At 41.5% G+C, this 24,967-nt stretch overlaps 1 protein-coding gene across 1 annotated transcript in view; it reads right to left on the bottom strand.

Annotated features, from left to right (window-relative positions):
- The window catches only part of slc9a1a (solute carrier family 9 member A1a), a 41,160-nt gene extending 33,392 nt beyond the window's left edge, over positions 1 to 7,768 (bottom strand). The window contains exon 1 of the mRNA XM_050047561.1: positions 6,668 to 7,768. Within this exon, the coding sequence (XP_049903518.1) occupies positions 6,668 to 6,959 (292 nt within the window). The 5' untranslated portion in view covers positions 6,960 to 7,768. The remainder of the gene's footprint in view (positions 1 to 6,667) is intronic.
- Positions 7,769 to 24,967: the final 17,199 nt, after the last annotated feature.

Below are 24,967 nucleotides of genomic sequence, written 5' to 3'. Positions count from 1 at the left end.
AGGCGAGAATGGCTGCCGGAGAGTCCTGAAAGTGACGACCCAGAAAAACTCATACCAAAAAGAGCAATGTTCCCCCTATATGCAGCTAGCAGCGGCACACCACTGTTTACAATTCTCCTCTTCTCTCTGTTTCGCCCTGACACATAACCCTAGCCCTAACCCTAGCCCTAACCCACCCACCCACACACACAGGTGAGCACACCAGAGCACAGCTCGGGCCACATTTTCCTGACCAAAGCTGACCCGCCCCAAGTCTGAGCATGGCACTTATGGAGCGGAGCCTGTGTTGCGTTCAGGCGTTGCCATGTAAATAACAAATTCCGGCACTTGAATAGGCCATAGCACAACACAGCAGCATGTCAGGTGGGCCGAACACGAGCAAAATACCGTCAAATACCGTGAAACCAATATGATTTAAAAAAAAAAAAGTGATATGAAAATTTTGTCATACCGCCCAGCCCTAATAAGATCTAAATCTTCACAGCACCAGAGCTTACATTCTTGAGTCTGTAAACTTTGCAAAAATAGTATTTTGCACTCAGGCTCGCCCCAGCAGAAGCTGTGGAACAATACTCAGCAGCTCACAGGAATTTCTTTTCACACCTCTAGGATAGAAAATACTTAAACTGTTTGAATGTCCCAACTTTGCAAAAGAAAAAAAATCCATTTGCACAAAACCTTCAATAAAAAGATGGACAGTGTAGCCCTTGAGGACAGAGTAAACAGGTCGCGACTGGCTGGACTCAACGGATTACTGCTGGTGCCTTGAGCAACGGCACACTCAACACTGAATCCAAGAATGACATTTTAAATGACCCATTATCATTCATGGATGACCAGGAGGGACAAGTGAGGACTGTGCAAGCTCGACAACCAGGGGAATCAGACAAAAAGCCATTTCAGCATCAGTACTTCCTGTTCTAAGTGTAAAAAATCTCAAAACATGCAGGACTCAGGACAAAAGGCTCAGTGGAGGAAGACTGAAACGTCCAAGCTTGGTGAAGTGGTGACAGTTAACACATTCTTTAACCTCTCCAGCATGACTCCAATTATGGGCTTCAGTACTCATCAAGTGAAGAGCCATATTGCAGGAGATAAGATACATGAAAAGGAGGGCAGTGAACTTCAAAGAATAACTCATGGCACACAGCTGCAGTGTGGCCAAGACATATGTATGAAGCATATAGGCGGTAAGTGTAATCCGTGGCAGAAAAAAAAAACTGTGCAAAACATCTGTAACGGTTTATATGCCAGATTCTTGAGCTGTAAGATCAGGAGGTTCATTTTGGCTGCTCGTCAATAATGGCAGGCATTGTGTCCTTGCCCCTCTCCCTCCTGAGAGCCTTTATGCACCAAGGTTATTGAAAACCAGTAAAGGGTAACAGCTCTTTTACTTCCGCATGTGTACCCAGCATCAGTACAGCCTGATACTTGTTACACACGATCATTTCCAAAGCCAGGAACTGTGTCCTGTTGCCAGGTGACTAATTGTTCAATGCTGGCAACCAAATCTGCAGGACCGAGCAAGCACAAAGGAGAGAAAACATTTAAACAGTAGCTTTGTTATAGAAGGTGATTGATGATACATTTATTTGATTCTCCTCCTAGAAATGGAGACGTTAAAATGGCTGGCTGGCTTTCCAACACCATAACATATTGATGTTCACAGAGAGGTCAAGAAACACATTTATTTCAGGGTGATGTAGGCTTTGTTCCGGACAAGAGGGCCGTGTGAAAAATAAGCTTTTATGAGTCATTGTTTGATTGTTTGGAGCAGACCATTGTGCTTCTCAAGTTGCTTGCGCAAGACGAGTGTTGGTTTAAATTATTAATAACGGCCTGCTGCTGGTATATTTCAGTATGATCCTTGACGCCATATCTGCACAACAATACTGCCGGCTCACATGGGGGACTCCTCACATGATGGCTGTTTCTGAGAAACAGAATTGTGTGATCCTTACTGTAATTTACAAGCACATGTTCCACAATAACTACTGAATGGAGCACAATTCAGTGACAGAATTAAATGTCTGTTACAAGCATAAACATTGTAGATATCACCAGTAGATCTACCTTTATTAGGTTGTCTTGTGACTCACAAAAAATAGTCATGTATTATAAAGTTGACAGAGTCTAAGCCACTGATCTACTGATGAAATGGAAAACTGTGTCAACTGCAACCACTAATTGCCAGGATGTCCTTCGGCTATGACGCCTAAAATGATGACTACTGCTTGCAACCCTGTGGCACAACTACAGCTTGGATAACCATTAAACTGGTCAATATTCATTATTACTTTAAAGCCTATTTACTTAAATGTCATGAATATGGAGTAATCTTATTAAATGAGAGGCAAAGACATCTATTTCAAAGATTAAAGGCATCTTTTTCTTTAAAAAAAACTTGAAACTTCTGTGCTAAGTTATAACCTAAGTAACACATTGAAAATAAGATGTGTGTTGCTTGTAACCAGACTTAAAAAAAAACAGTGAAAGTAGCCACTGTGATGTCACCCATTAGTTTGTGGAATCCTGTTTTGAAGCCTGGAGTTCACCATTTTGGATTTTTTTAAGTAAGAAGAGAATATGTTTGGACAAGAGAGTGAAGCTGTGGAGGAGCAAGGTGTGGATCAGTCTGTGAGCCCAAAGACGCAGCCTGTCACTCAAACTGTCGACACCCTCAATTATGTGCAAATTTAAGCCTTAATAGAATGTAAACGGAGAAGTTACATAAAAAGCCCCCATTCACAAATAGATAATTTAGCTATAGAGACCAAAAACACTTTTTGTACCAGGCTGCGAACATGTTTATATGTACTGTAAAGTTGAGCATTTCAACATGGGTGTCTATGAAGATTGACTTGCTTTTGGAGCTAGTCTCAAGTGGCCAGTAGAGGAACTGCAGTTTTTGGCACTTGGCTTCATTTTTCAGCTCCAGAGAGAGCCGCTTGTGACACATTTACTCAAGCTTTGCCAAGGGTGGGGTTTCTAATGATGTACCTGGAATCTTTCCCACACAGGCATTATCGATAAGGACAATATTATGGCCCATATCTCTTAATGGGTTAGTCAAATCCTGTAACTTTGGACTCCACACAACAATTATTGTATTACTTGAACTTACTCATAGAGAGTCATATGTCTTGTCAAAGTCTGACCAGACACTGTCTGGGTCTTAAAATTCAAATTATATTAAGCCCATTCCTGGTTGATTCTGGCACACTGCTTTAAATTTCAATTTCATTTACTAAATGCCGTGATTGAATTTAAAGAATATAGTAACTGTAATATGCAGAGCACAGTTCAACAATGATTATACAGGTAGTTTATTGGTCAACCTTGTGAAACTGATAGTGTCTCCCACCTTTGTTATCGCCTATTGTTTACCATAGATACAGCAATCCTTTAAGGAATGGGCAGGTCTCTGAGTGAACCATTTACTTAGCAAACAAATGAGGTACACAACTGAGGCATTCCTGAAACACTTAATCAAGACTTAATGGATCTTAAGAAATTAAACATCTGCATTTTGCAAATTCAAAAAACACCCTGTGAAAATAGATTTAAGATCACAGTCACGTCTACTAACTACGAGGCAAAAAACTTTTCCACAGGTGTAAGAATCAGCAAAAACCAAAGGAGTGGACAAATAAATCAATAAAATCTGACACTGGCTTTTCACTGCATCGCAGTAAAACCAGGTTACAGCATTTTTTTTAACAATGATTGATGAAATTACAGTTCTGGGCCTTACTATTAAACTGTGACAAAGGACACTTTTCTTAGCTGAAGCACTTACATGCCCACTCAAAGTGGAGTGGTTCCCTCCTGACCTCTGGAACCTGAGTGTGCCCACGCTGTCCCAGGAATTAATGAGTATAGTCTCCTGCATTTCCCCTTATACACTGCTGCTGCTGTCTTATAAACAACAAAAACACAAAATAACAAATTATCTGACTGCAGTATAAATACCTGTAATTCCACTAATGTACGTTTATGTCTGTATGTGCTTGAATAGCTCTTAAAGACAAATGTAGTGAGTATAACATTAAATAATTCTCATTTGCGCCTCTAATTCCTGATACTACAAGTCTGTTAATAACAAAAGAGGCTTGCGTTGATAACAACTAGTTATTTCTTTATTTGCACAGCCAAAACAAAGTCGACAACCACAATAATAAAACTGTAGCACTGCAGAGAACATGGTCATGACTATTAAATCACTGCAAGCCTCACACGGTGTGGTTGTTATTGTATCGTTTAATGAATATCTGCCATTATCTGATGCAACACGCCATAAAGTAAGATACTAACAGTCAAAAATGTTCTCAAAGTATGCATTCTTGTTCAACAGATCTGTATCATGACATCACATATTATTTCTCTGACTCTGCTCACTCCCTTTTCTTCACTCCTACTGACAGGAAACAAGGCTCAGGTTGCAGTCCAACTGTCACTACAACAAAAACTATTCTCAGATAACAGCACCTCTGTATGTACTGCTGTGTGGCTTTCGTGGAGTCACACCGAAGTAACACACACCTCTTCAAATTGTTTGCCTAGTTGTGAATTATGAATGGTAGGTGAGACTAACTGGACTTGTAAGGCATGTTACAAGGAACCTCACTGGAAGGAAAGGGACGATGAAACCAAGCTGCTTCACAGCTATCAAAAGGAAATACTAAAAGGTGTGTCCCACCACCCACTTGTGAATTATTACTACAGAATATTGCCAGATCTTATAAAAGTGAAAGCTCTACATTAAGCTGGTACCTGGAGAATGTTTGATGAGGCTATAAACTATTTTAAGCATTACACTTTAGAAGTGTACTCATTGTTTATGAGAGTTTCTTGTTACATGCTGCATTGAAATGAAAGTGGAACAAGGTCATTTAGATAATAGCTTAACAGATCCTTTCAAACACATCCTTCCCCTACACAAACAAAACAAACACTGCTCATTTAATGTGGACTATATAGCAGGTTTCCGAAGACGACTGTAGCTTTTGAGTCATAGACTGATAAAAAACATTATTACTTGTGTGTGACACTGGTCTGTAGTGTAATCACAAGAGTATGTCTTCTAACGAAAAGGACCTTGCCACTTACTTTAACACTGTTAGGGGATATTCCCAGTGAAATTACATCCCCAGGGTCTTGATTTATATAGAAAGCTTTTGCACCGGGTATAATCAATTCAAGAAAAGTACTCATGTGAAAAATAAGGACAGAAAGGCACCATGCACACTGGCAGGATTGCTTAAGAGATGAATGGATTGTGGCTGTGCTTTTAAGCTTGTAAGATATGTGGTCCATGAACGCAAATCGGACGCTGCGCCAAGGCTGAGTAGTGTTGCCGCCACATTGAGTTACCCACAGCCCATTTTCAGCCATCAGAGGGATAATCAGAGGCTTAAGTTCACCACTGTAGGCTGCTGTCAGCCCATACACTCATTCTGTCTCATTACTTTTCTCCTTCCCCTCTGCTTGCTGTACTTCCATCATTTCTTTAACTCACTCTCCTTACCCTCATCTCTCATTTTTTACTCCGTGCCCTTGAGTTTGCGTCCTAACAGAGAGCCACCCAAGCCAGGTGGTCCCCCTCTGCCTGTCCTCTCCCCAGAGACACTGGGCTTCTCGCCCAGACAGTGAGGCAGTATCCTCCCTGGCTACAGGCTGCTGCTCAGTCAGGCCCCTGATGTCACAGGCAACTGACAAGCTGCTGGCTCTTGGAAAAAGATAGCGGGGGACAATGCAGTGTTTTGTGGACAGCACAACACGAGGAGGCACTGATGACAGAGGGAGAAACATGACGGTACTTAGAGAGAAAGAGGAAGACAGGAGAGCATCAGTGAGTGGAGAGAGGAGGAGCAACAAACGGTGTCGACAGAAAATACTACAGCAACAGAGCAAAGTGAGGAGCTGGACAGATGTCTTGCAGTCTGCACCACTGTTGGGAACAATCATAAAGTGGTACACCTCAAATTTCCCTTTGGAGACATCCATGAAAATGTCGCAAGGCTCTGGCTCACAATAGCATAGCAGGAGGTTCCCCTGTGTTGAAAGCTTGCCAAATCGTTGCTGTCAAACCTCCAGACTGCTGCACCAAGCTGCTTAGTCATCACTGTAGCAAGGAGTAAGGACGGCACTAGCAAAAGACCCCCTCTACATTAGACTGACAGATCCGATGAGTAACCTGCCTGAGCAGCAATATAGATCTATCCTGTGAGTTTCCAGCTGAATTGAGCTATTCTGGTCCAACTTGTTCTGTCAGCTTGTGGCAGCTTTAATTGGTATCCAAAATATAGACTGCTGGGTGGTCAGAGATTAGACTAAAGGGTTTGATCTTTCTGTTAATTATTGTGAGCACATCTATGGCTATATGTGCAGATGTTGCAACAGCATCAAGGCTTATTTAAGTTGATTTATCTACGCTATCTCTGCTGTAGTTATCTGAACCCAGTCTTATCTTCAACATGTGATTCAAAGAGCAGCCTAATAAAACAGACAATTGTTTTGACATGCTTGTTATAATCCCTCTGAGCAACTGCTGCAAATGTGCCAAGTTGCCTTCAATGACAACCCCTGGTAGCATTCCCTGGACAGGCTGTGCTCCAATGCCGGGCTTCAGGCAACATAACATGAGTGACATTTACATGATACTCACCTAATTTCATTAAAGAGGCCAGCAGCACCCATAATGAGATTTCAAAGGGGGTCTGTATGTGTTCGTAGTCGAGGCTCAGCACAGGAAACGCCTTTTTAGTGTAGTTATGTGCTTTCTCGGTTGCTTTATGCTCGTTCAATTTTTCCGTTTTGCAGCTCTCCGGAGGGCTGGCAGCTCCAAGAGGGAACATGAACCCCCACAGCAGCACCAGAACCATCAGCAGGAGCAGCCCCCGCTCCGGGAGATTGGTACCGGTGCCAGCCGTGCTGTGTGAACTTTTCCTCGAAGGCATGTTGTTGAATTAAAAAGAAAGGGGTGAACGAAATTAGCTGGTAAAAATCCGCTTGAAAAACAAGCAAGTTCAAGGAAGTTGAGCACAACTTCGTTACGTTAGGTTAGTTTAACGTCTTCCCCCGTCGAACATCCTAACTGACTTCAACGGTCGGTTAGCTTAAACCGAACCAGAACTCCACTGTGTCAGTTAACAGTTAGCTAGCTTGACTTCGGTGTAGCCAGGTGAACCGTCGCACCGACACAGGCCGTTGGAGGAAAGCAGGAAACGCCAAGGTGCTGGGAAGTGGGAAGAGTTTCTTTTCACAACAAGTATGTCATAAAAAGCGAACCTAACCTATGTATTTTCTTTTACAGCGGCGATCCACAAGTTTCTGTGTCAGTGACTAACAATGTCCGCGTCGGGGGAAAGATGTCATTGTTGATGCTGGAGGCAAGCGAGACACAGCGGCATCCCCCTCCACGCCTCTCCTTCTTCTTCCCTCCGACTGCCCGAGAAACACGTCCGTGAGGCGGCGGTGCTCAGATACTGACCTTGAGGAGAAGCCACACTGCTGTCACATTGCATTTTGCCGCGCACTTAAGTATTTCAACTTTTTGATATCAGTGTCCGTGTATGCGGCATTTCCACCGTGTGTTCCCCGGGAGGACGAGACCTTGGTCGGGGGGGCTCTGCTCAAGAGGGAGGATGAGGAGGGAAGACTTGGGGTTTGGTCTGACCCGGCGTCACAGGCTCGTCCCGGGGTTGTCAAGGCAAGTGGCGACAGCTCCTGTCTGCGGTGGTGTTTAGCTTCATACAACCTTCAAAACGCACACCCTTTCGCGGAGGTTTGGTGGGTGGGAGGAGGAGGAGTAGAGTGAGAGGGGAGGGGAGGGGGGTGGACGACTATAGTGACACCTATAGGAAAGGAGGTTTAAGGTATCTCTTGGGTAAGAAAAAGAATTGCATCTCTATAAATGCTCAGACAATTCTCACATCTGTCCCTGAATGCTTTGTCTGTGGTGTTAATAGGAGAAATCGGATGCCGTGTCAATGTCATAGGAATGCTGCTTACCTGCTTCCAAGAGGTCAAAGGTCAGGATCAATTACAGACCACACCCCAGAGAGCACTATTTTATCCTCAAGCACACTTAACCAGACTGTTGCAAATGCTCATTGCTTTAGTATTGCCACCTTAAATCACCATGACATCCTCCCAGTTGTTACCATTGCCTCGCTGAAAACATTTCCCAGTCTATATGTTGCTTGACTGTAATCAGCTAATTACACAAATACCATTGCACAGATCAGTATTTAGCCTTTAGTTAGCCCTGGTTACATGAATCCATTCGTAGACGTGTGCCCTGCCTTAATCTCAGATGATGGAAATTATACTTGAGGACACCAGATTGCTCCATGATCTGAATACTTATTAGGCCTGATGTGACTGAGCATTATGAGCAGTAATATTCTCAATGGCTGGCTGAGGAGTGGGGGTGCATACATTTACAGAAATTGACTTTAACAGGAATAGAAAACTGGGTATTAATATCCTTCAGGGACATTATGTTTGCCTTAGAGGTCAGGTGTCAGTTTTGGCTACCAACCAGGGCACATAAAGCAAGTTCAATATATTGCGGTGTACATGCATGCTGTAATGAACCAAGGGCGGAAGTGTCATTTCAACATGTGGGGGCATATGAAATGGGGAGTTTCCTCTGCCACATTTTTATGCACCGGTTTGTACATTTTGTCTTTAATTTTGCCAAAATAAAAGTTCTCTGCTACTATCAGCCCTGCGATAGTCTGGTGACGAGTCCAGGGTGTACCCCGCCTCCCACCCAATGTCAGGTGGGATTGGCTCCAGCCCAACCACGACCCCTAACAGGATAAGCAGTTACAGAAAATGAATGACTGAATGCTACTTTCATGTTTTTTTCATGGGAGACAAATGCACACGTTTTAAATTTAAATGGTAACATGTGCCCTGTGTCATCCCCCAAATCTACAACTATGTATGTATTGAACCAAGATGCTTATATCCAGATATAGTCATATGAAGGACTTCACAGTTTGTCTTTTGTTCCCTGTGTGTATCTGTGGGAGTGGCCTTGGAAAGTACTTGCATTGCAAGTTCAAAATTATGACTCAACATAACCGTGAATTTCCAAGCACACCTTCCTGATAAAATCCCTTTGAAGCAGGTGTGTTGTTTTAAAACGCCTGCTTGTGTTTAATGCTACAGTCTTATTAAAACAGTAATGTTGACCCTGAGCAAGCGCAAGGGCAACCCTGCTGTTGAGCTGCAATAGTTACTTGAGTAAATGCTTAGTTGTTGTAAAGACAGTTAATTCATGAAGTTATTTGTCAAGCAAAAATGCCAAACATTTGCTGGTTTCTGCTTCTGAAACATGTGGATTTGCTGCTTTTTTATCACGTATCATAGTAAATGAAATACCTTTGGGTTGCATCAGTGATTAATCAAGAAAATATATGGCAGATTAACTAACAATGAATGCCATAGAAAATACACCAGCCTATGCACAGCCAGCTTCCACTATTGATTTTTGATAATCCAAACAACCCATTTGTCTCTTCTGTAATTTAATGTGAAATGACAGTAATTACTGTTGAGAAATGTCTCCACCTATGTATTCTAAACCGCTTTGAGTCACCAACGATCAGGCCGCTAAGACCAGAAATGAAGAGACACATAGCTTGATTATAGTTTTGTGCTCAAATAGCTGCTTTCTAGACTTTTAGACAAGAGATTGTCCGGTGATGAGAAGACTAAAGGGATAATTGTTCTGAGGCAAAACGGCTAAACACACATGAATTAGATAATGTCTAGTCCGTCAGAATGATCTGGGGTGCAGCATTAATAAGGTATGGTCAGTGTTGATAACAGTGTCCTGCAAAACACACACAAATTTACACAGCGTCACAGAGTTCAGGCGGCAAACTGTCTATGCCGTTAGTCATTTCTGTCTCGGTCTATGTCTTTATCACTCTTTATGACCGTAAGGTGCTTTATGTTTTACAGCCTCTTATTGCTGTTGGGCTAAATTGTTTCCACTGCACTAAGATACAATAAGATACTGCATGTTTATCAGGGGAAACATCAGATACCCCTGCACTGTCGTCTTTTGATGGGTGTAGACAGCCATAACTGTATACAGTATGACCTACATAGTCATCTTCAACCTGAGCTTTTGTTTGGTATACATTTCTCCTAGCTATTTGGGATCAGTAGGAACCGGTAAGTATAAAAAACAAAACATTGTCAGTGATAATTAAGTTCCAATGTCCTGAAACGAGACAATAGTAAAGTCCCAATATCTTCAAGCACTTTCTTTGTTGTTACAGTTGCTAAAATTGGTCAAATTTGTTGCCATATCAAACTACAAACGTCATTAATCATAAATCATAAATAAACAAGTTTCAAACATAAAATGTGATCAGGTTTTGGACCTTGTCCACTTTTGTGTCGGGATCAGCTGCAGACTCAGTGGTGCAGTGGAGGGTATACTCAGGTATACGGGGTATACCCACTTCTTTTTCTATCCAGTTACAGTATACCCACCTATCAGCTAAAAAGCCATTGTAATATATATGAGAGTATGCCCACTTCCTCATCAGTAACCTACATATCTACCTAGTAGTACACCCACCTCATCAATTACCACTACACCACTGTGCAGACTGACTTGGCAGAGATGGCCGCCATCTTGTTTTTTCATGGATTAGTGTATTGTGCTCTTACTACCACTAGATGGCACAAAAATGTGTCCACAAATGAGGACAACAGGTCTAAGTTAAGTAGAATGAAGTATAAGGTCAAGTAAACCCAAAATGTGATGTCCTCATATGAAGACACAGGATCTCTGGAGGATATAAAGTATACTGTTTTTGCATTAGTATACAAGAAATCAATACACCTTCTTGATTTATGTAATAACAGAGCAGGAAATGATACAGTATGTTTAATATAGGAGTCAAACTACAACTTCAGAATGCCAATGCAAACTTCACAAAGAGAAAGAAAATTGTCTTTCTATTGACTCAATACTTATATATTGTGTTCCAAGGTCCTCTTGGCACTGTCGCAGTTTTCAGTTTTTACCGAGGACATTTTGACACATCACAGAAGGAAAAGCCCCGGTATCATTTAACTGCCTCAGCGTCAGAGTCCTAGTATTGTGCATGTTAGCTCACAGTCACACAGTCATGGCTCACTGGAAAACTGGAACAGAACAGAACCATTGTTGATGTTATTAGTAACAGCTGTGCTTTTCCTGCTATGCAAAGTCAAGATGTTCCATTTCATTCAGCTGTGAGTGGTGCATCCATTTCCTTTGCACTGTCTTGTTGGACAGAAGTTTTGTATGCATGCTGTTTGATTCAGATACACTTCATTTTGTTATTTTCCCAGTGTTTATTCAGCACACACTCAAAACGTGCTTAGGGTTGTTAGTCTTCAACAGCCAGTTCTTTTTACGTGATAAGAAGCGATGCTGTCTTTTTATTTGTTTTTTGTTTTTCACTTTTAACAGGGCACTGACTGTGTTAAAGTGAGTCTGTTAAGGTGTCTTTGAACTTTTGTTCTTGTTCCTGTGTGCTCAGCAAATGACAAATGACACTGCAACACTTTCCGTGTAGGCAGGCCAGGTTAGCCATTCTGCTGACCCACAGAAATAAGGTGATGGGCCTATAAACCTGGTGGCTATGTTCATGGTAATAGCGGCAGTACGCCTCCGGGTTCAGTACCTGTCTTGTCTGAGATGTATCACTCAGTATGTCTGCAGAATCTGCAGCAGTTTGCACTGCTTCAGTGGAGGAATCTGTTATCTGTACTTGTGCATGTTAGTTATTGTGGTGCAGCCACTATCACATTTATCTTGCCAGTTAATTATGCTATTGTGTGTCTCTTGGCATGCGTGTCTATTGTGCTTGTGTTTCCTTCTCTTTTTAAGATAACGGTCTTTTATGAATGTCAAAGGTCTCTTCCTTTCTTTCGCAGAACAACTATTTAGGAGTTGCTTCCTCTTTCATGTCAGTGTATTTTTAAGTAGGGTTACTGCTGTACTTATTGCTATTGTATAGAACATAATGTACAGCATATACCTAGCATGACTTTACAACCCCATTTGTAAATTTCTCCCTGTACAAAACAGGTAGTAACCTCAGTAAGGTCTATGTTGGAGCACGTCAATGCATAACTTACATCTACCTCCCTCTACTCTGTTGTGGTAAAGTTATGATGCCAAGAGCTTTGCTGCAAGAGCCAAGATTTCTACAACACGATTCCAAACGTCATCAAAACTCTGGAGAAAATAATAGGAGGCACGGTGCTGTGGTTAGCGGATATGAGGGAAATTACTCAGGAGGACAGAGCTAAACACATGCCTGGCCTATGCCTGTTTGTGCTGGGACTACTTATAGCAAAACAGAATATGTGCTTCAAGGCCACATGAACCAGAAATGGGTTCAATGCTGAGGTCAAGGACTTTCAGCACCCTACAGCTGAAGCCAGAGGTTCAGATTTGATCAAAGATAAATTGTACTCTGCAAAAATAAATCCCCAGCCTGAAGAACAAGCAGTTGCATGTTGAAAGCTCTGTTTTCATCCAAGATCAGGCACAAACAGTTTTATTGAAGTGTAGTGACCAAGCCTCTTGTCCAGAGTTTATTTGCTTTGGGAGACTTTCTTTCATATTCCTGAAGCTAAAGAAAGTCCGGTCTCAGTGATAGAAATCTGAGCTGTGCAATTATACAATTTCAGATCATAAAACTCCACCAGCTCACCCTGACCCCGCATGGGTTTATATGTCTGCTTTGAAGTTTCTATTTTCTGCCTTTATCTGCATGAAGTTAGTCACTGTGTCTTCTCCCACAAACCACGCAATGTGGAACAAAACAAGTCAATTACTGCCAGGCGGCATTCAAACCTACAGAAACAAAAGCTGGCTGTAATTTTTACTATTTTCATGGAATTTAAAAACAAGGCAATTTACAAGCTTTGTGTTCTTTTTCTTTGTTTGTTTGTCTTTTGTTTGTTTCATTTGGAAAAAGTGACTTGTACAGAATCACAATTTCCAGAATAAAACAACACATACAGTGCAGGTGGCATCGGGCAAAATTAGACATCAAAACCTACTTTACATATGGTAACCAAGGGGCCAATTAAATAAATAAATCACACCAAATTTACAGTTTATCTGCAAACTCCTTTTTTCACTCCCCTGCTGAGAAACTGCCGGCACCGCTGATGTGCTCATGGCTGCACTGTATCAGCATGGCTTCTCATTAGAGGCTGGCCACAGAATCCAGAGCTGTCGCCTCGTGGATTTGTGAAGATGACCCAGCAGAAATCCAGGATAAAACCTGAAAAAACAAATCCGGTGTTGCCATGACGCCACCTGGTATAAGCTCTGTAAATGATGACGGGTTCTGACAGCATGTCTGTCAGCAGGGGGGAAGAGATGCAAAATATTTTGACAGTTTTAAATGCACTCAGCGCACCCTGTGGCAGAGGTGGTTATTTTGAGGATTCGCTGGGCAAACAGTCACTTCTGACATGGAGCTGAAGCATCTGGATAAATTAAAAGAGAGAGCTGGACATTATCCAGGATAATGTCCAGCTCTCTCTTTCTCTCCTCCATGCTCCAAACCTCTTCACCCCCATTTCCTGTCAGCCATTGCAAATATCACTGCTCTAACTAATGCCAGATCACATCATGCTTAGTAAGTGTACAATAGCTCCCGCAGACCACTGGTGTCCGTAGGGTATAATTCCCCATCATCTTAGATTAAGGCAAAGGTATATTTTCATAATTATGGCCATGTGGTCATGGCATGCGACGGGTCAGACGGTCATCCACATAATGTCTCTGGTGTAATCTGGTGGCTGCTCAGAATCAACATGACCAGTGGAACGTAAATGTTTGCAGTAGCTTACTGTAGCTGGCAGCATGCCGTAGGCAATCATTATCAAATGACCATGAGTTGTCATAATGTAGAGCATTGAAAAAAGCCACATACAGCAGGAGGCCTTTTCTTCTCTTGAAATATGTCTGTGCAGAATCATGTGGGCCTGTCTCTTATCTGCCAGAGTAACACTAACTAGAATTACCACCTTGTGGTTGTACGCCTCCGCTACCAGTCAAGTTGCAGTTTAAATCCATATCTGTCTAGACTCATATAGAAATGCAGTAAAGACTTTGTGGAATTTAATTAAAGGTATTGAGTGTATTTTTTGGCAAACTGTTGATGCTTCACAAACATCTTCCCCCCAGCAGCACAGAAGATCTATATAAACAGCACAGTTACAGTGTAGGCAACCAAAATTAGTGTCATCATTTACTTTGTCTATGATGTTTATTAGTGGCCAGAAAATATTATGATGTCACAGTGAAGTTGACCTTTGTCCTTTTGGAGATAAAAATGTCATCACTTCGTTTTAATCTGTTAGACATTTATGTAAATTTTTTGCCATAATAAGCATATGAATTCTTGAGCAATGTAAAAAAAAAAAAAAAAAAATGGGTTTCGTGAGGTCACAGTGACCTTCACCTTTGACCAGCAAATCCTAATCAGTTCATTGTTGAGTCCAAGTGGACGACTGTGCCAAATTTGAAGAAATTCCCTCAAGGCGTTCTTGAGATATTGTGGTCATGAGAATGGAATGGACATACACTCTCCGACCATAATGGCTCTGGCCACAGCTGTCAGCGGTCATATGAGACTTAAAGGGAAACTGATTTTACACTTCAAAGTCTCTTTACAGGTCTTGGAGACGATTACATATTCAGGGGAAAAAAACTTGTATAAAATATTCTTATACCCCAGAGGGAGCTGCACAAACTCTAAGAAATTAACATTTTTGTCAGTGTCGGTTGGAGCTGAAGACTTCAAGTCAGCTTACCAGACATCTGCAGCCTGCCTCTCATCTCAGCACGATACCAGCTTCAAACTACATTAGCCATTACTAACATAACACACCCAAATCTCTTGCTGCAATAAAAAAGGACCTCCGACATGGATAAGTGCAATGGAACAGACCCAAGTTTGTGACATAAACACACATGACGTCACAGCAGTATGGAGGCACACACAGTAAACACACTGTGGCATATTCATCATCTTTTACTTTATGTGTTTGTGTTGTGAAACATACTGTAGCAACGCTGTAGCTGCCACTTACATTTCCAATCACTTGATTTGTGCTTGATAGTCTTTGTGAGCACATGTATCTCCGTCTCTGGCTACAACAAAATGAATGCACACAAGTACTACAACTTTATGTTATTGGCTGTGGTCTATCTTGCTTGGCACCCATTTCAATCAGGAGAGACTCGTTCTGAGAGAAAAGAATATTTATTTACATGTGCAAATAATTAGATGTCATCTATTCCAGGAGGGTGGTGAAGATGTTGTAGATTAGGGATCCTCCCCTATGGAGTCTAGATGCTGTGTGAAGAGGAGTGGGCTTTTGATGAGTTTGTCCTGGGCTCTGGATACGTTCACAGGAGGTGAATGGGGTGTGACGATTCCACCTAAAATGACAGCTGACAGGAGCAGAGAGGAGAACAGATTTAAAGTTTGGCAGCAGCGAAATGAATAGCTGAAGGAGATCGTGGCAACGTTTGACTGGCTAACCGGGAGAGGGAACACCCATAGTCAGCTGATTGGTGGAAGTGGTGGGAGTGGGATTGTGAGAATTGTGAATGGATACAGCATAAAGAAAGTATTCCTGACTGAACATATGCTGAGCTTCATTTTCACAATTTTGAACTGTTGCACATTATTTGATTAGGTAATGACAAGCAAGGCAGTTGCCTTACTTTATACTCTGTTCCTCTTCACCAGTGGCACTGTGGTTAGTGATATAAATCATTTGTAGATGCTTCAGAAGCCATACAAACATACAGTTTGCTATAGGTGTCCGTGTTTTCCCAAGTGGATGCACTGGGACGCCCTTAGATTGTAAGTCTCAAAATTATCAACCTCCTTGCAATGGGTTGTAGCATCTCATCAGTCAGTGATCAAGTTGCATTGTGGGTAATGTAGGCACCAAGTTTTGACAAGGAAAAAGGATAAGTGGAAATGGTTGTACTGCATTTGTTTTGATCATTTTCTAAACTGTCCCTTGTGAGTCCGACAATGTTACTTGAGTGCAGTGTTAATCTGAGGGTGTGCTCCTTTAATCACTATGAAGTGTGGGTTGGGTTGCCTTGCTCTCCCTCTCTTTAATCAATGTCCGTCAATGTTAATGTTCTCGGCTCACACAGCAAGACGAAGATGGAGAAATGCATTAAGAAATGGGCGGAACAGTTAATGAGAAATAAGGGAATTCACCAGGAAGTTACAAAACCAACCAAGTGAAAGTGGTCGATGTGATGTCATGGTTTCTCTGTTTAATTTGTTGTGGGTTAACACCCACCACCTCCCCACTGCAGCATGAGAGTCATTAGTGAGACTGCGAGCTTCTCTCCCTCCTCCCATCTCCTTCCTCTGTTTCTCCCTCTTCCCCTTTGGTCTCCTAATAGTGACACCTGCCTGCATGCTGAAGACAGGTTTGCCTCAAAAAACAAAACAAAAAATAAATAAATAAAGTAACCTGAGGGCGGCACGGTGGTCTGGTGGTTAGCACTGTCGCCTCACAGCAAGAGGGTCGCCGGTTTGATCCCGGGTGTGGGAGCCCTTCTGTGCGGAGTTTGCATGTTTTGTCCGTAGGTGTGAATGTGAGCGTGAATGGTTGTTTGTCTCTATGTGTCAGCCCTGTGATAGTCTGGCGACCTGTCCAGGGTGTACCCTGCCTCTCGCCCGATGTCAGCTGGGATAGGCTCCAGCCCCCCCACGACCCTCAAGAGGATGAAGCGGTTAGAAGATGAATGAATGAAAATAACTTGACTCACTCAAGCTGTCTTGTGATGATGCAGCAGCACCATCCTCCAAAGTCAAGTGGATGTCATTGTTTTGCTATGGTAAAAAGTGCACATGCGACTTTCTGCCTGAAGGTGGTGCCATCGTGTTGGAAATATAACCTGACACAGCAGGTTAAAGACTGTCCACATATCCACTAAGGAAACATGAAGGTAGAGAGGAAAGTACAAAAAAAAGCATGATGTTTTGGATTTTGATTTGGAAGATTATGTTGCCCAAATCTGAGTTTGAGCTTCTGTCAACAGAGTCTAGAGACGGTCACTGGCAGAAACAAAATACACAACTGTATGAAATAGCCTTCACTGTCTGTCATGGTGGTATAAAATAATGACTTCAGCTTCTTGAGTGAGGACAGGCTCGAATCCCAGAGCAAAGATGCACTTCATATCTGAGCGGTGTAAATCAGGTTCAGATGGGAGCCATGTGGCCTTACCCAAAATGAAACATCACATGTTGTTTTCCTCTCACACACACACACACACTGTTTTAATAAAAGTCTGCTCAGTGCACCAGAGCCAGACTTTGCTCTGTGCTGTCAGGTCGAGGTTGCCAAGGTGTTCTTCTCTTTGTGTTCCAGGCAGACCTTTTGGCTCCGGGGGCGAACCATAACTCTTACCTCATTACCATGAAAGGTGCGCTCGCTCAGCGATTCTGCCCAGGTCACATCTGGCACCACCCAAAATAGACGAAAAGGGAGGGGGAGGGAACCAGCTTTGAACTTCAAAGCAGGCGGTAAAATTTGCTTGGAGGTATTCCACTGTACACACACATGACATTGTATTCAGCATAGATTGAGCACTTGAGAGGTAAGCCATCTCACATGTCGCCGCCTATGAATATTTTACCTGCCTGCAAAATTTAGAGCACACCAGAACTCTGGTTATCTTAGTGGACGTGAATTATTTTACTCGGTAGTTTTGTTTTATGTCACAATTTGTCAGTTTTTTACTGAACCTGCAGAGGGCCCTATTAATTCCAAAGTGAAGGTGAACATCTGCTAGAGTTATGACTTCATCCACAAGGCCGAGGATGAGAGGGAGACAGTGAATGGCTTACCTCAGTCTGCACCAGTCAAGGTCAGCTGTGATATGAGCCGTATATCAGCACCTCTACAAATAAATATGAACATACAGAGTGTAAGACATAAAAAGGAGCATCACTTTTCTCGCTCTCATCTAAATACATGGACACCATGGGCATTATCAGCTGCTCTCTTCACACTCCACAGATCCACACTCCACCCACAAACACACACACGCACACACACACACACACATTACGCCACTCACAAAGATGTTGGCGGTTAACAATGTTCTGACTCAACCTCTCACAGTCTACAAGCGTGAACACAAATCATCCTCTCAGCTAGGTGCAGCCGGCCAGGAGGAGATGTTCCAGCATGTACCTTGACATGGCGGCTCTGTAATTCACCACCACAGTTTTCATGTATAATTTACCACCGCTAGAAATTCCTCTTCCATGTATTATTAAACGGAGTAACCCGTCATTTGGACTCGGCACTGTTTTCACTGTGCAATTATGTCCATGCAGAGCTGACTGTTTGAGAGAGTTTGTGAAACTGAATAAAGACACTTATAGGCAGTTGTTTTGAGGTCTAATTTAGAAATGAATGCAAGCTAATAAATGCATAAAACCTGTGTATTCTATTTGGTTATATCGCTGTAATCTTACTTTAATTATTGTATGTTTATGTAGCTTTAATTGGTATTGGTATTTTGGACATCTGGTGCATCATTGATAACTGCATTAAGATTTTGCAGCTAGCTATATACAGTGCAGTAAAACCAGTTTTTGGGTACAACATGAATACAATTATAGATGACCAAAAACTGAATAAAACTGCCAGTGCAGGAAAAACCATAGTGAACCAAAAGGAAATCAAAGTTCCAGTGCACACCAGGATACTCAGATCAACACTTATTTTATTGACAGCTTCCGTCAAAAAAGAAAAATTACCAAACGGGATTCCCTCTGTGCTTCATTTGCCATCATCACCTTTTAAATAATCAGGTGCTACTTTGGGAAGAATCCAACAGGTGCACTATAAAACAGAAACAATAAAGGAAATTGCAACTATAATTCTACAGTATAAAATTTCAGTATAAAGATCAACACAAGTTGATGAGATATAATTAATGGTAGGGTACAATGGAGAATGAGTAGATCCAGGCTGCTTACATTGCCACGAAAATACCATAAAGCACATAGTATAATGATAATTTGAGGGAGTCACGTGACACAGGGATAAGGGAGTGCTCTCTTTCCTACTTTGGGCTTAATATCCTCTTTTTTATCCTCAGACATGCTCAGGTAAGAGTATTTTTATGGGTAAAGGTTAATAGAAACCAAAATATGTCAGAAGATTTAAATGGTTCGTCTGCTTGTAATACTATGGAACAAAGAAAACTTCGCTCACCCAAACAGACCCAACTGCACGTGTCTTCTACTGCTAATAAAGTTGAGGGACTAGCTGCTAGCAAAGGTCCTGCAGCTATTAAAACATTGGCGTACTGGAGGAAATTGCAGATATAAAAGAAATACGACAGTCAAGCTAATCTAACCTCCCTCATCTCTCGCATTACGGAGGTGGAGGAACGAGTTTGTTGGCTGGAAGACGAGCAAGCTAGCAAGAATGCTAATCCTGCAGCCACAAAGGCCGACATACAGCTGTTGACGGACAGGCTGGCTACAACTGAAGACCGATACAGACACAATAATCTCAGATTCATTGGGATACCAGAAGGGGCAGAGAAAAATGACACGACTGTGTTCCTAAACAAATTCATCTTAACATCCCTGGGCATTGAGGATTGGCACGACTAGTAGACGAAAGCAGAAAAATACATAAAGAGGACAGAGGATAGGCTACTATACAAAATACATATTATGATACATACACAACAAGGAAAAGGTGATTTTTATTTACAGGGAATATATGAAGTATACATGTCTTAACCCTTTGAGACCTGGAGTGACATCACTTTTCAGGTGCTGCTTTCAGACACCTTTCGCAAGTATTTGCAACTTGGTAAGAAATGTCACACAAATTGAAAAATATATATATATATATATTTTTAAAAAATAGGGAAGCTAGAAAAAAACAATATTTGTAATTATTATTATTATTATTATGTTATAATAAAAAAATTATAACCATGAATTATTCTAAATTATAAATCTTTTTTTTTTTATTAAATTAAGTTATAATTATTATAATTTTTAAACACTATTTCCAGGTTTCATTTTTTCCACAAATTTTCTTGTTCTTAATTTTTTTTTTTTTTTTTTTTTTTTTTACTAATATCTTGTTAATTTTTGGGGTCATTTCTTCTTTCATTGCTCATTGCCTTTTTCCCATGTTTTTAAAATAAATCAAGCCAATTTGCTCAGGTTTCAAAGGGTTAATAGGGGAGGGGATGGAAATGGGTTGTAACAACTATAGATGTATTAAGAGCAACGCTGTAGCTATCAGTGAGGTCCCAGAAGCCTGAACCCCAGAAACTTTTACCACAGGCTACTCTTTTTTAGCTTGTTTATCAAAAAGTGTTTTTTTTTGCTCAAGAGACATCATTTTAAGTGCCCTGTGGATATATAGTTATGGGACAACTGCAGTAAAACAGGCAAATAAAAGTCAGCGAGCACAAATCTATCTAGATTTGGCAGTAAAGATGTGCAGTGTACTCCTGCCTGGATGCAGAGAATTCTTCTGAGAGAGCGAATTGCACTTAATAAACATACATGAACACTGAGTCTTAGCAAAGATATGAAATACCACATGACTTACTGTAAGGATGAAGTCAGGATGCTGATCAGTCAGTACACGTGCGACATTAGTGCTCTGCTTGAACTAACGCCAGCAGACACAGAGCAACATTAGCATTCATTTGGAGTCATGTTTGTGCTCACCTTCTGAATATAACTCCAACATTCACTCGTCTTTTGCTCTGTTTTGGTCTAAACCAACTTCTGATGGAAGTTTCTGGCTTTTTAGTAGCCAAATATTCCACTGTGTTCACCAGCTAGTTGCTTCCCTGATTCACCGAATGTAGACTGTGGCTATGAGCCTGTCATTGAGCGCTTGTTTCGGCCAGCACTTTCTCTTCCTTCAGCTATCTGTGTGTTACCATTTCCAAATCCCCTTTGCTATAGAAAACAACAATAACCTCCAAGCCGACAACCTACACGTTGAAAATGGCAAGATTTCGATCGTGCAGTAAGGCACGCCTGATTTGTTCTTGCAGTTAATTGTCGTAAAGATCTACAACAACTAAAACAACTTGTGAACGCACCTGGGAAAAGCCTAGACTCCGTCTCGCAGGACTCTTGTGTCCTATGTTGATCCATTTTGTGACAGGGCTAGCTGGTGTTGATTCGCCACATCTTTCAACTGTGGCAGCAGTATGTAGCAGTGACAGTGACTTCTCTAATGTATCGATACCTTCCACTTCATACGAGCTTCTGTGATATCATCGTAATAATGTTTTGCAAGAGTCACATTCAGCTAGCAAATCATCGGTGGTTTTAACAAGTCGAGTGAACTTCTCCAGAGCTAAAGTCAGGCTTCGCCTTCAGGCTTCAGTGACATGAGACAGTTGATGTTTTCTTTAGCAAGGCCATTTTAATGACAGTGCTGGCCTCCTCAAGTGCAAATGTTCCACCAAAACAAGCTCACCCCCAGCACTATTTTGCAAGAGTGTCGTTGCTGCATACTGGGATTAGTGCTGCTCAAGATGATTGTGATTGTCTTACAGAAACAAAAACAAACCGGAGTATTTTTTTACTCCCATAGCATAAAGATAATTACTGATCCCAGACCTTTCTTTAGTGCTGAAACAGAGCTGTGGAAATAGGTGTGGCTACATGAAACTAGCTAGTTGCTAAGCTGCTGAAAATGACACTGATGAGAGTGGTGGGAGTAAACCAAAAGTTGTGGGCCATAAAGTGAAAGATGCTAAAACAAACTGCAGAATCGTGGTGATTTTCAGTTGGATCGTTGCTACAAACAATCCTTTTCTTGTCAGACAGCCATCTTTTAATACAAAAACACTGATCAGTGCAGCTTTAAAAGAAGTTATAGCTGTTTCAAAGAATATATATACCCTTTAGTAGGTTCTGAGTTTTGCATCATTGCGTCATCTCTTGGATAATAACTAAACAGCGGAAAGCACAGCAGTTAATCAATAATACCACACACTTAATGCAATACTTTTATCAAACACTGGCTTGTGATGGCACACTGGAAATTGACTGGATGCTGATCACTGACTGTGAATAACCACACTGTAGAAAATGATACATATATATTTCTATTTTCATTTTCACATTGTAAACACTTTAAAAGAAATCAGTCTTTGAGTTTAGCACATTTTGACTCGAATTTCTTCAGTCACTTGTATCACCAGATGTGTGTGTCTGTGCACAATGTATAGTTGCCACATGCTAACGTTAAAATAGCAGTGTTACGACTTGGCTCCAGTCTTTTCCCAGCAGTATTTTGTTTTTGTCCTGCCAAACACAAGATGCTTTCTGATTGGGCAGAGAAGCTGTAATTTCCATAGTGATACAAAATTTTTTTCTGACTGAGTGAGTGTCTTACCCACACACAGACTGCCTCAGGTCACTGTGTCATGGTACTGTGCATTTCTTTCCAAACACTTATCTAAACACTGTTACTCTTAAGTAAACTGCCATTTACTTTTGCTTTGCTAAATATGTCACCATGCTCTGTCACCCTCTTTAATCAGTCCAGCAGTTCTCAGTTTAAGTCGTATAACCGCTGCCACTGTGTCAGCTCAGGGTGACGAGTTCACTGCCACTGTGCCTCGTAGTGAAACCACATAAGAGACACACAGTGACCATAGAGTCTATAAAGGGAGCAACCCGTTGCAGAGAAAGAACCACAAAACTGCGTCTTCACCCCATTTTCAGCTCGGGAACGACAAAAATAAAGGTCCTCATAAAATATGCACGGACTATTTCTGGGAGATGGTGCGATTGTACCAAAAGGGAGCTATGGAACCTACTGGGGCATGCCTTAAACTGGTTTATAGTCTCACTGTTACAATGTGATGACTTGTTTTATGAGTCAGAGAGAATGTAAAGCATAAGCCCTGCCTAAACGTACATTATATAGTACATAGACAGAGGCAGGAAGAGTGAGCCAGCACAGCACAGCACAGGACAGGGCAGGAGAGGCCACATCCTTCCTGGCTCTCACCATACTGTACATCTGAATTATACTTCCTGAGCAGTAATTCTGTGGGAGCAGCCACAGAGCATTAATGTATACTCATTTCAGATGAGATGATGGCAAAGAAAAGGGCTCTGAAAAGCTACTGTACTGGAACAAGAACGGGTAACTCAGCATTACTAATTTAAATGCAGTCAAGGTGATTTCATTGTACAACGTCAGATAAACTGCAGATTATCATCCAAGACAAATCTAGCTCACCTGCATCACTGACAATCTAATCATGGCAGCACAAGGTTGTTGTTTTGTTATGTTAATGTAATGAAAGTTTAAGTGAAGACCTGAGTGTAAGGCATCACCTGGTAACCTGAACTGGATCAATCTTGAATTAAATACAAATAAGACTCAAGGATGACCGAAAAAAAAAACAATAGACACAGTCAAATATTTTAACTGAGTTGAACCGGAAAATAATACAATATTACATGCAGAAGTTCCACATTCAGAATTGCATTAAAGTTTCTGTGTGCGACATTCAGAGCATTAGTGTAGCAGCAAACTAATATTTGCTGTGTAAAGATTTAGTGGAGTGATTGTATCCTGAGCAGAAAACGAAGTCAAGCTTCTTGTAGTCTGAGCTTCTCTGTGATTTGTTGTGGTACGCCGGTGTTGGGTCAAAGACTGTTTCCTTATCGATGTGTTTTCCCCTTCCTAAACCTGAACCAACTCTAATCATGGAGGGGTGCACTATGCATAAACTGGAGAAAAACAGTATGCGACAGGTAGACAACCGATCAACACCTGTCTGGTTGCGCTTGCATGTTAGTGCATGTTTAAGTAGTTAGTGCATGTACAAAGTCATCGCAACCACTTCTTTTTCATACTGCGCTTACCGGCGTCGTCTGGGAGGAGTAGCTCCCACATCCTGGTTCCCCCTTTGTTAATACTGTTTGATCGGTCTGCACTGTTGCCATTGTTTAGTGCTGTTTATGGAGTTAGCATCGTTAGGTGCTAGCCGCCGGCTCAGCCACCTCCATGTTGAGACCCATGATATCTTACACACTGAATTTCACATACAGCCCCTTTTGATTAAAGTACAGAATTATTCCCAGCCAGATGTACTTATATTAGATATGAATATTAGGTAAAAGTACTCATTAAGAGTTCGGTAGTATTATACATAATTCTGCATATAACGGATGATGCATAAACATGTAAGCAGCATTTTAATTATAGTTTTAAAAGTTCAATAACCATATAAGGACAGATAAAAACACATAACATCAAATGTTAGGTAAGTTTTTATAAACACTTGTGACCAATATATAAACATTTTAAAGTTGCAGAAAAATAATCATCATCAACGCCCTGAGCTGGACAAACTGTATATACTGTATATATACAGTGGTTGAAACAGAGCTGATGTGCTTAAACTACCTTTATTTTATTTCATTTTGCCATAAGCTGATCATTATAAAGGTAGCCCGGTACGACCATCCTGATGACGTGAGCTCAACATCCTGTGTTGCTCTCTGTCAGTCTGTCCCCGCTGTCACCCCAAACACTTTCAGTGGGCAGGAGTACTCACCTTGACAGACTAACTCCTTCAGCCAATCAGTGTAACAAAACATTAAAGAAAATACTCAGCACCAACGGAGCCAGTTGTTAATAAAGCTTTAGCCAAATCCAGCTTGAAAAACAGTGATAAATATCTTTTACTCTGAGAAAATCCAAAAGTTCATACTCTACTAGGGAAAGAGTCATCATGACTGCTCTGCAAGTTGGGACTTGCATTTTACGTCATCAACTATAATGCAGTCCCTGATTGGCTGCTTACGTTGTTAACTACAGTGCGTATCCCCGACCCCGTGAT

The sequence above is a fragment of the Epinephelus moara genome, chromosome 6 (genome assembly GCF_006386435.1).
Source record: "Epinephelus moara isolate mb chromosome 6, YSFRI_EMoa_1.0, whole genome shotgun sequence".
Taxonomy (NCBI): domain Eukaryota; kingdom Metazoa; phylum Chordata; class Actinopteri; order Perciformes; family Serranidae; genus Epinephelus; species Epinephelus moara.
This window is presented reverse-complemented; position numbering and strand designations above follow the sequence as displayed.